Below are 12,772 nucleotides of genomic sequence, written 5' to 3' on the forward strand. Positions count from 1 at the left end.
TGTGTTCGCTTCTCACTACATGTTATACATGGCGATCCGATAAGACCTGACATAACCGATAGACGTCAAAATGTTAAAATAAGTTATGTCAGGTCTTATTGATAGGACTACCTGCAAGAGCAGCTACATGGAAATTAAATTAGAAGTTTCAGAAAATCTTAAATAACATGCTTCAAAATGGTCAAATTAAGACTTAAGTATTATATTCAGTCTTAGATGTTACATATCAGCAACCAGCATTATTTTTTAAAATTGTTTTTTCATAATCTAAAATGTTAGGTACTATCTCTACACAATGGGTCTAATTTTCCCATTTTGTCGGTCCGAAATCCAATGTCAGTAGTCCGCATTGAAGTAAATTGAAAATCTTTACTATCTGTATGATTTTCAGAAAGGTAAGAGATCAAATTGACAATGTTGATTTCATGTCTATTTCAGACTGCCCAATGTGTTGCACCAGCTTGCGTTGAAGAAACTATCAGGAACATATTTCAATAAAGCTTTACAACGCTCATTAGCCAAGTAAGTTTGATTTGAAAGCACTCATATTTAAATTCCTAGAAATAGCACATGATCCGTAGTAAATATGCGTGAACAAGATGCAAAACCAATACACCAGACATTCGAACTTTTCTATCATATCTTACTGTAAAATCATTATTATTGGTCGGAGTCTAATTTTCTTGGATTTCGTGGTTGTGTCAATCCCAACGATCATTTAAAACATATTTCCATTCTACATGTATTCCAAACCGACGAATTCGTGTCCCCTTCAAATATCAATGTAACAAGCCCAATGGATTTCACGAGAGTGAACTAGACTACATTTACGAACAACTGCCTAGGACGCTTTATTATAGGGGCTCATCGCAACATAATTTTTCTACACAAATTATAGCATATTTTATTAAACATAATAGATATATGGCTATTCAACAGTTTAATATCCACGCTAGTAAGCAACTGTTGTCATTCAATGTCTTGAATTGTTTTGTTTGTTGCGCTAATGAAAGTCTAGCTTGATCACAACCTCTGTGTATGTCATTCACAGTTACGATTGATTTGATGGACCAGTAACCATGTCCTCGAATTTTTCAAAATTTATAGGCCGCCTTTGTATGATTTACACCGCTGATATCTGTAAGACAGGAAAATTCCTCTGGTTCATACGAAAGACCCGTGGTGACTTTAGCGTTGTTACTGAAAATTTAATCGAGAGTTATTTCATTGCGAGACATATTTATACCTGTTCTGTCATGTAAAATGAATGGAAAGTTGCTACTTTCTATTTGCAAAACGTGCGGAAACCCACCAACAAAGAACGAAGAAAGAGCTTTTATAGGAACTTGGGTAAAAGACGATTTTAAAAAAGCCATTACTGAGGGAAAACTTTGAATTCCAAGTATGGAATTTGCGAAAACATCTGTCAGTATTATACTGTTGCTAAACGAGAAGGTCCTTTTACTGAATATGAAAACACATTTTTTAAAAATCAAACTGGCTAAAATGGTGTTTGTCTGAAAAACAAAACCAAATATACATTCAGTAGTATACATTTGATATAGAGAAAAATCTGGGAAATCGAGCTTTGGCTAAACTAATGCCCAATCCATTCTGGGGTAAATTTGGTCAGGGATTAAATTAAAATCAGGTAGAATTCATCAATGAACCAGCCAATAGAAATTACAGGGATGATATTGTAAAATCCTCTTGGAAAACCAATATGGTCAGAGCGGCCCATATAACAGCGCAAATTAATGCTCGTAACTGTACTCTTCCTTTTAGAGTTTAGAACCACACGCGTTGATCACTGATCCCGATTCTGTTGTACATGTATTTACATCAAAAGCATATCATAAGACTGGAAGCCTTCTTAAGGCGATTGTTTAAGTGACCTTACAGATGAAATACAAGGAAGTCATATCAGAAAGTTTGTAGTTATAGGACCAAACAAAAAGTTACACATATAAATTAAATTCCCGATTCGGCTTGTAGACAAACGGACTGCGTTTAAGAGCAACAAGCTGCAGAAAAAAGATCAATAAATTTGAAACTATCAAGGATGTGGTTGTTAATCTATCAAACCAAATCGTAACGTTGATCGGTTCTCGTAAAACATAATTTTATGCAGCGACCGTGTTCAGGCAGTGGCACAGCAGAACTGTATACAACTAGAGATATGGTTCTATGTTTTACTCATATGAATATTGAACTATTTTATGATCATTGTAACGTTTTATAATTTGTATAAAAAGGCAGTGTAGTATTATTTGTTCTCATCGTAAACAATCCCTTACCGATATTTGTGCGTAAGGGACTTATAGATTGCACCCCATCGCCCTAGTATAGGTTGTCGCCCTGGTTTGTGTTGCTGGTCCAAATTAGGTTGTCGTCCCGGTTTGTGTTGCTGGCCCCACTCACGTTGTCGCCCCGGGTTGTGTTGCTTGTCCCGCTTAGGTTGTTGCCCCGGTTTGTGTTGCTGGTCCCACTTAGGTTGTCGCCCCGGTTTGTGTTGCTGGTCCCACTTAGGTTGTCGCCCCGGCTTGTGTTGTTGGTCCCGCTTAGGTTGTCATCCCGGTTTGTGCTGCTTGTCCCACTTAGGTTGTCGCCCCGGCTTGTGTTGCTAGTCCCACTTAGGTTGTCGCCCCGGCTTGTGTTGCTGGTCCCGCTTAGGTTGTCGTCTCAGTTTGTGTTGCTGGTTGCGCTTACATTGTCGCCCTGGTTTGTGTTGCTTGTCCCGCTTAGATTGTCGTCCCGGTTTGTGTTGTTGGTCCCACTTAGGTTGTCGCCCTGGCTCGTGTTGCTGGTCCCACTTAGGTTGTTATCTCGGCTTTTGTTGCTGGTCGCGCTTAGGTTGTCATCCCGGTTTGTGCTGCTTGTTCCGCTTAGGTTGTCGTCACTGTTTGTGTTGCTGGTCGCGCTTAGGTTGTCGTCCCGGTTTGTGTTTCTTATCACGTTTAGGTTATTGCTCCGGTTTGTGTTGCTGTTCCTGCTTAGGTTTGTCGTCCCGCTTTGTGTTTTTGGTCCCACTTTGGTTGTTGCCCCGGTTTGTGTTGCTGGTCCCGCCTAGGTTGTCGTCCCGGTTTGTGTTGCTGGTCCCGCCTAGATTCTTGTGCCGGTTTGTGTCGCTGGTCCCATTTAGGTTGTTGTCCTGGCTTGTGTTGCTAGTACCGTTTAAGTTGTTCACCCAGTTTGTGTTGCTGGTCCTGGCTTGTGTTGCTGGTCCCGTTTAGGTTGTTATCTCGGCTTTTGTTGCTGGTCGCGCTTAGGTGGTCGCCCCGGTTTGTGTTGCTGGTCCCACTTAGATTGTCGTCCCGGCTTATGGTGCTGGTCCCGCTTAGGTTGTCATCCCGGTTTGTGTTGCTGGTCGCGCTTAGGTTGTTGTGCCGGTTTGTGCTGCTTGTCACGCTTAGGTCCCGGTTTGTGTTGCTTGTCACGCTTAGGTTTTTGTCCCGGTTTGTGTTGCTGATCCCACTTAGGTTGTTGTCCCGGCTTGTGTTGCTGGTCCCGCTTAGGTTGTTGTCCCGGTTTGTGTTGCTGGTCCCGCTTAGGTTGTTGTCCCGGTTTGTGTTGCTGGTCCCGCTTACGTTGTTGTCCCGGTTTGTGTTGCTGGTCCCGTTTAGGTTGTTGTCCCGGCTTGTGTTGCTTGTCACGCTTAGGTTTTTGTCCTGGCGTGTGTTGCTGGTCCTACTTAGGTTATTGTCCCGGCTTGTGTTGCTGGTCCTGCTTAGGTTGTTGTCCCGGTTTGTGTTGCTGGTCCCGCTTAGGTTGTTGTCCCGGTTTGTGTTGCTGGTCCCGCTTAGGTTGTTGTCCCGGCTTGTGTTGCTGGTCCCGCTTAGGTTGTTGTCCCGGCTTGTGTTGCTTGTCACGCTTAGGTTTTTGTCCCGGTTTGTGTTGCTGGTTGCGCTTAGGTTGTTGTCCCGGCTTGTGTTGCTGGTCCCGATTAAGTTGTTGTCCCGCTTGTGTTGCTGGTCCCGCTTAGGTTGTTGTCCCGGTTTCTGTTGCTAGTCCCGCTTAGGTTGTTGTCTTGGTTTGTGTTGCTGGTCCCGCTTAGGTTGTTGTCCCGGTTTGTGTTCTGGTCCCGCTTAGGTTGTTGTCCCGGTTTGTGTTGCTGGTTGCGCTTAGGTTGTTGTCCCGGCTTGTGTTGCTGGTCCCGCTTAGGTTGTCGTCCCGATTTGTGTTGCTGGTCCCGCTTAGGTTGTCGTCCCAGTTTGTGTTGCTGGTCCCGCTTAGGTTGTCGTCCCAGTTTGTGTTGCTGGTCCTGCCTAGGTTGTCGTCCCAGTTTGTGTTGCTGGTCCCGCTTGGTGTGTCCGGTTGTCTGTCCCGCAGGTTGTTGTCCGTTTGTGTTGCTGGTCCCGCTTAGGTTGTTGTCCCGGCTGTGTCTGCTGATCCCGCTTAGGTTGTTGTCTTCAGTTGTGTTGCTGGTCCCGCTTAGGTTGTCGTCCCAGTTTGTGTTGCTGGTCCCGCCTAGGTTGTCGTCCCAGTTTGTGTTGCTGGTCCCGCTTAGGTTGTTGTCCCGGCTTGTGCTGCTGATCCCGCATAGGTTGTTGTCTCAGTTTGTGTTGCTGGTCCCGCTTAGGTTGTTGTCCCGGCTTGTGCTGCTGATCCCGCTTAGGTTGTTGTTTCAGTTCGTGTTGCTGGTCCCGCTTAGGTTGTTGTCCCAGTTTGTGTTGCTGGTCCCGCTTAGGTGTTGTCCCAGTTTGTGTTGCTGGTCCCGCTTAGGTTGTTGTCCCAGTTTGTGTTGCTGGTCCCGCTTAGGTTGTTGTCCCAGTTTGTGTTGCTGATCCCGCTTAGGTTTTGTCCCAGTTTGTGTTGCTGGTCCCGCTTAGGTTGTTGTCCCAGTTTGTGTTGCGTCTGTATCGTCGTCGGCATCATCACACCTTTGTAAAAGTTCTGCGTGCGACTTCATTTATCAGTAACCATTGCATGTACTGAATTGAAACTTTGCGCAAAGGCTTCTAGACACCAGAAGTACTGAAATAGTCAAGCTAGGTAACTTTTGGTTGAAAGTATTTCAAATTATCAGCCTTTTTTGACATATAAAATTTAGTTGAAGTTTTGCTAGCAACTATCAATCAGTGGCTTATATTTGTGTTGCATTTAAACTTGACACAACGCTTCCCAGTTACCAGACCTATTGAAATAACCGACTTATATAACGTTTGATTGAATTCATTTGAAAATTTCCCCTTTTTTCGACTTAGAAAATTTGGTTGATGTCTTGCGTGCAAGTAACTATCAAGCTTTGTCTCTATGACAGCTTTAAGTATTGCATTGCATCTTTATCAGATATTAATGATTAAAAGTGATGCTGGTCCAAACAGGTCTCTCGTTGGGTGGATGGATCGCGAGTCACATACGCAGGTCTGCATCCACCAAATGTACTTGTCTAAAACCACTGATCACTACATATATTCGACATATTCGGCTATATAAATCTGGTATAATAATAATAATAATAATAATAATAATAATAATAATATTGAACACAATATTTTAAAATGGACAAATGGACGGAGATCTATATCGGCAGAGAAGAGTTAAGGCGCGAAGTGAAATACAAAAAAAAAGAAAAGAAAAGAAAAACAGTCGGTGTGTATAAATGTGGATGGATGCGCGGACAGAGTGTAATGAAAACGTTGTTATTAATTGCGGCTTAAAGCTTGTAGAATGAAGTTTAATATATATATGGATCTCTGAAAATGAAAAAAATAATAACGAAAAGTACTTGAAACGGTTTGTTGGATCATACAGTAATTCAGTGTTAATATACTTTAATGGTTTGTATAGTTAATAGTTTAGGCATTAAAATGTTTATACCGCTAAACAGGAGTGATAGAAAACTTTGAAAATCCTTCTTAATGGAGGGAAAATAGAATAAAATTATACTTCTTGATAGCGCTGTCGCTGAAAGCTCAGACTTTTAGCGTAACTGTTTTAGTAAGGCTTCTTACAAAACCACAAACGGTATAAATATCAGTAGTCTGTATATTTGTACATATACATAGTAGGGATATTTCCTAGATACTAGAAGCGAAAGAAATTTAACAAATATACTAATCAGTTTAAGAAGACACCTAGTCGATCAGAACTTCTAACTGCTGACTGGTAAGCAGACGACCAGAAATATAAGAAATATAACAAAATTAATGGCATCGTAGCTAATGCAAATGCTCGTTTATCGTACAGTACGCTATTCTTGCATAAAAACATGACACGACGACTAAATATTGTTTTCATATATATGACTTTACGATTCCGGCGCAGTTTTTAATTCTTGGTAACCAACATGTTTAAAATATCCATAATCAGGGCCCACAAATTAAAAAAAAAAAACACTACCAAAAGCGTGTATTCAAGGTTATTAAACGATTTTTTATTTTTCGTTATTACAAACATGGCATTACCCATAATTTTGCATATCACCTAAAATGTGGTAAACAGGAATACAAATTCAAGAATAATAACTTTACATTTTTCAGTTTTTGATAAAGTCAGATATCTCTGTTACTATCAAAGCTATTGACTTGAAACTTAAAACTTATTTACTATCAAAGTCTACACCAGGAGAAACAATGCCCATAACTCTGTTTGAATTTTGACAGAATTATGCCCCTTTTTAACTTAGAATTTTTGGTTAAAGTTTTTGATTGTCAAATATCTCTGTTACCATCAAAGCTTTTGACTTGAAACTTAAAATAGTTATTTACTATCAAAGTCTACACCAGGAGAAACAATCCCAATAACTCTGTTTTGAATTTTGACAGAGTTATGCCACTTTTTAACTTAGAATTTTTTGTTAAAGTTTTTGATTAAGTCAAATATCTCTGTTACCATCAAAGCTTTTGACTTGAAACTTAAAATAATTATTTACTATCAAAGTCTACACCAGGAGAAACAATACCCATAACTCTGAATTGAATTTTGACAGAGTAATGTCCCTTTTTAACTTTTTAACTAGAATTTTTTGGTTAAAGTTGTATAAAGTTCTTACTGACAAAGCTTTAATTCCGAGAATCAAGCACTGAGAAAAGTCGAGCGCGCTGTCTTACGGACAGCTCTTGTTTTCTTCTGTTAATACATGGGCGGATCTAGTAAAAAAAGTAATTTTTATACAAGAATGTCACTTAACCTAACCAACATTCATTCCAGGATTGCATTGTCCAGGGCTGTGTGTGTGTGTGTGGGGGGGGGGGGTGTATTACAGCTTTACATGTTGATAAATATTCATGGAAGGTTTGAAAACTTTTAAAAAAAAGAAAGGGGGAGGGCGTGGGTTATGAAAAACGAGTAACGTTTGAGAAAGTCGACACGGAAAACCGACCTTGATTCAGTATGGAGATGAATGAGCCAACTGGGTGGATTTATAACGTTTGTGACGTTCACGATGATAGTGAAATGTAGCCGGAGTTGAAAAAATACCCGCATTCGTTATAGGGATTTTTTTTGGGGTAGAACTCTATAAATATAAAATCAGAAGCAGGAAAATTAATCAAGAGAGTTTACCGTGGTATAGAGAAATAATATAATAACCCTGTATATGCGGTAGAAGCCTTTCAAATGCTGTTTTCGTTATACACCCTAATGCAAGCTAGTGTTTTCAAGAAACGTTAAAAGGTTTCACAAGCATTATTTGGTAAGACGACAGTCTGCGCAACTGTCAGTCAAGTGATTTTGCCCTTTCTATGCCGGACCACTATTCAATTTTATTTTTTACATAACGTAGGCTATACTAGTTAAGCATCCTCAAATTTCGTAGGAGGCATATTGTTTTTGTCTGTAACAAAGCCATATCTTTTTATCGTGGAAGGATGTTCATATAAGAAAAGAATTAATATTCCATAAACATGTTCGTGAAAAGAAAACTTATAAAAAATATCTTTCGAAGGACGGAAACTGTGATAAGCATTTGATTTGATAAAGGGACGGGCCATGCTTCTTCAATCATGTAACCACCTGTAAGATAGACCTTAAATACTCCACTGATCTTGTATTAACGTAAGGAATTTTTCTGGCTGTATACTGTGTATAGATTTGAAGGCTTTTGAGTCAATACTTATAAGTACATAATGTAATCAGTTGAAATGCACCTTAAATAATCTGATATTGCATCATTTAACTAAGAAAGAGTAAAACTTCTGTTTCAGCTAAATATATAATGTAATAGATCTACAATGTGTGTGTATGTAAAATTTATAGATAACTTTAATTTCACCATTTATTTCCATGTATCATAATTATACTGACAATGCGAAACGACGCTCGTCCGTGCAATACGACAGACGACAATGTGTCGGGATAAAGTAGCGATATCATATCGTAATGTCACGATGTCGTTTCGCATTGTCGCTTGTCCTGCTCTACATTTTTGCTAACTGCGACACACGATACCGTGATACTGTGCTGAACAACGCGTGAAGCAACACTCATTCTAACACGAACCGTCCAATTTTCCTATTAGACAAAGAAGGTTGGAAACTGTGAAGGAAATCAAGCTCTGTATATTCTGCGATAAACAATGGTTGACACGCGGGCCGGTAAGAGAGCATTATGACGTCAATTATGACGTCATATTGCCACATGACGTCTAATACATTACTCCTCGGGTAAATGAGGTCCAGCATAATATTCAATAAAATATGTCAATGAGCATGTCAGAATGAAAACAATCAAGGCCTTCTTTTGTATAATCGTCTAATTTACCACGGTTCATCGTTCAGATGCTTCAGTATTTAACCACTCGGACTAACGCCCTCGTGGTTCAATTCCTACGCATCTGAACTCTGAACCGTGGTAAATTAGACGATAAACCACTCGAAGGCCTTGATTATTTGTTAAACAATTCATTTTTCTGACGTCACAATTATTACGTCATAGCGTCAAACGGCATAGCGGCGCTCTGGAAAAGAAACCAACAGAAAACAGGCAAATATTTAGAGCGTTGTCGGGTATATTTGGACACTTAACGATCATTTTTAAGTGAAATGCTTTTACTTCTTATCATAGTTACAGCATGACTTAAAGTTTCGTTTGTGTATTTACGATACTGCTTGCACTGGATCTGGCGACTCGTTCTAAAATGGAAACAAACACAAACTCTTAGGAAGATAAAAATTAAATTAAACCATACTTATGACATTTGGTTCCAATATACCCGACAGCGAAAAAATGTTGTTGGGTATTTTGGAACCATTTACAACGCATCATCAAGCAGCGCTAACAACAAGCAGACGCTTTGATTTTGATAAGAACATGTTTTTACTCTAGAAAATAGATCTACTATTAAACTGTTAGACTGCGCTTCTTTTATGTGTTCTCATGTTAAGTGTCTTTGTCCCTTTCTTATGGCTATAAGTAACTCAAAGAGTTCGCGCTTCGAATTTCACAGCAAGTAAAAAAGAAAACGGCACTTATATTGCTTGAACGTGCAGACGACGTGTAGACGCTTGCAAAATAGGACGACTTGATTATTAATTCCGACTAGGAACGTTCAAGGAACAATGTTCCTTACCAAAAATACGACATGCGGACCAAAACTGCCGACTGATGTACTTTAAAATCCTTGGTAACGTGTTAGAATCGAAATAATATATCTCCTTTAATGATTTGCTTAACAAATAATCAAGGCCTTCGCGTTGTTTATCGTCTAATTTACCACGGTTCAGAGTTTAGATGCGTAGGAATTGAACCACGAGGGCGTTAGCCCGAGTGGTTAAATACTGAAGCATCTGAATGATGAACCGTGGTAAATTAGACGATAAATCACAAGAAGGCCTTGATTGTTTTCATTCTGTCATGCACGTTGATATATTTCAATAGATATTATGCTGGAATTCATTTACGCGAGGAGTAATGTATCGGACGTCAGGCGGCTACATGACGTCAAAATTGACGTCATAATGCTCTCTTACCGGTCCGTGCGTCAACCGTTGTTTATCGCAGGATATATTGCGTTTGATTTTCTTCTTTGTTTAACTGGAAATCAATTTGAGCCATGTTAGAATCTTGAATAAAATCATTGTTTGTCGTTCAGATGCGTATTATATCACTCGGGGTGGGCCCTCGTGATATAATTCCTTCGCATCTGAACTCCAAACAATGATTTTATTCAGCGACAAATCACTGAATGAAGTATATTATTTCTTAAGTAATGCGAAGTGACATTGTCTAAATGTTGAGTCGCACTGTCGTGCGTCATGTATACGGCTACAGCACGACACACGGCGACACGAAGCGACATTTGGCAATGCGAAGAGATATTTGTCGTGTTTTGATATCGTACTGTCGCGATGTCTCTTCGCATAGTCGTGTTTTTTCTTAGCTTGACGGACGATATTAAAACTAGAATGGACAAGATTCCATTTTTTTTAATCGTAGCGAAAATATAGCAAGTAACCGCAGCGGGAAACGGCGAAATAGTAACATTTTAGCTGTCAGGTCCATAATTTGAAAAAAAATCAAATAACACCAAATCAAAGTAATAAAATAGTGTTCACATGAAAATTGAACAACATATAAAACTCGTACAGTATATTACTCTAAAAGCGATTGTTAATTTTCTGATATATCACGGGTGGTAAACGCGCAATCCAATTCCCGCTGGGAATACGCTTAAAATGGGCTGCACGACGTCCGGTGCTGGTGTTGCGCGTAAAAAAAAAACGAAATTGAGGTATGTGAAGTTATGATTTTGCTTAGTATGAGGCAAGAATAATTTTTCTCGAAAAAAAGCAAAATGCTATTCGACACAAATATGATAATACATCATATACGTAAAATATCTGGTTTGTAATTTATGATTCGGCTCTATTATCACAAAAAACTCAGGCGACACAAAACGTGGAAAAAGTATGAAATCAACAAAAATGGCATTTTTGACCTGATATGCCTAATCTGAGGACGTCTGATGCTTTTTATGATAACTCAACTGTTATAAAGTAACGAATATCAAAACTATTTGCTTCAAATCCTGCTTACGGGGACAAAATTGACAAAAAATCATCGGGAATGGGGTTGCGCACCGGGAATGGAGTTGCTCGTATACATCATAATGTATATAATGTATACGCGCAACTCCATTCCCGGGGCGCAACCCCATTCCCGATTATTTTTTGCCAATCTTACCCCTAAAAGCAAAATTTCATTCAAGTGTATGTAATATTCATGACTATTTTACACATGTTTGATCATTAGAAGCGTCACATTTCCAGAAAGAATGCACAAGAGTTAGAACATTCGCATTATTCATGATTCCATACTTTTTTGACAGTTCGAGCCAGCAGAGTTTTCGTGATAACAGGACTGATTCTTAAGTTAATAAGTTGGTATTTCACACATATGATCTTTATTCATTTTTGTGTCGAATAGCATTTTGCTTTTTTTTCGAAAACACTCGTAAATGTGTCATAATTTACAAAAGCCCACCTACCTAGATTTTGTATACAGTATATCGATGCGCAACACCAGCACCGGACGTCGCGCAACTCAATTTACACATATTCCCAGTGGGCATTGGATTGCGCGTTTACCACCCGTGTATATGCACTGAATTCCGGAGAGGACTGCATAAAGGGGCATCAATGCATCTAAAAGTCGCTATTTTGAAAGAACTGTTACATAGCTTCACAGAACTAGGTTTGATGTAATTTTCAGAAATTCTTTAGTTTTTTTTCAATTGGCATTCATTTTCAAAGGTGAACAAACTTTTTGAGAATTTTTAAGTATCCAGTTGTTCGGGACAGTAGGTAAAATACCGGCATGTTATTGGACAGGTAGATTGTTGGTCATCTGCCAAATATCTCTTATTGTTTGGTGATGCACTGCTAAACCTGAAAATACCAGCGATAGATGCACGAAAATGCGTAACGATATTGCTGAAATGACACTTTATATGACCGAGCGTCACCTCGCGTTGGCAAGCGTTGCTTCACGTTGTGGAGCGTCGTTCCGGGTTGTCTTATTCTAATACGCATAAGATACGAAATATATGAAAATATTTCAGAAATATTCAAACTTTCTTTCAGGGCAAGGGAGCGGCGCGGACATTTGTCAGATGCAGGTTACGGCTCAAGAGTTTCTGCAGGATCTAACATCGCTAGCGCCGTCATGGGTAGGTCCTTTAGCTGTTCTTTTTTGCATCGTCTTATCCCAAAAGCTCATTACCTCGGATGGGAATGATGAAAGATATCATCGTTAAATATAGCACAGAGCATATTCTGCTGTGTGCCATGTATAGCACATAGTCTGTTATGTCAGTCGGTTGGGTGCAGTCGACTGTGTCAGTCTGTTGACTGTCGCAGTACAAAATGATGAATTGACTTATAGAGCTTGATTTGATGACGAACGTGTTATTGTTACAAAATTAATATTTTGGGTTCAAAGAATGTTTTTAATGTTGACGGTAAAAGCTTCATTTCGGAAACATATGAACACTATACAATGGAAATATCCTCGCGATATGGTAACACAATCACTAGATACGCAATTCAGGAACCACCTGCTAAGCTCAATAGAGATAGATCGAGGGGTCGTTAGTTCGATCCCTGGGCGTGGCATATGTTCTCCATGACGATTTGATAAAAGGCCCTATGTCCGAAATCTTTCGTCCTCCACCTCAGATTCATGTGGGGAAGTTGGCAGTTACTTAAGGAGAACAGGTTTGTACTGGTACAGAATCCAGGAACACTGGTTAGGTTAACTGCTCGCCGTTACCTATCTGAAATACTGTTTAAAAACGGCGTTAAACCCAAAACAAACAAACAAACGCGAATTA

The 12,772-nt window shown here is 39.6% G+C and overlaps 1 protein-coding gene across 2 annotated transcripts in view; it reads left to right on the forward strand.

The window, feature by feature from the left end:
* The window catches only part of LOC123537401 (uncharacterized), a 43,678-nt gene that overhangs the window by 26,390 nt on the left and 4,516 nt on the right, over nt 1-12,772 (forward strand). For both annotated transcript variants that reach the window (XM_045321105.2, XM_053529215.1), the window contains 2 exons: nt 439-522; nt 12,024-12,109. In XM_045321105.2, coding sequence (XP_045177040.1) covers nt 439-522; nt 12,024-12,109 — 170 coding nt within the window. The remainder of the gene's footprint in view (nt 1-438; nt 523-12,023; nt 12,110-12,772) is intronic.

The sequence above is a fragment of the Mercenaria mercenaria genome, chromosome 17, assembly GCF_021730395.1.
Source record: "Mercenaria mercenaria strain notata chromosome 17, MADL_Memer_1, whole genome shotgun sequence".
Classification (NCBI taxonomy): Eukaryota; Metazoa; Mollusca; class Bivalvia; order Venerida; family Veneridae; genus Mercenaria; species Mercenaria mercenaria.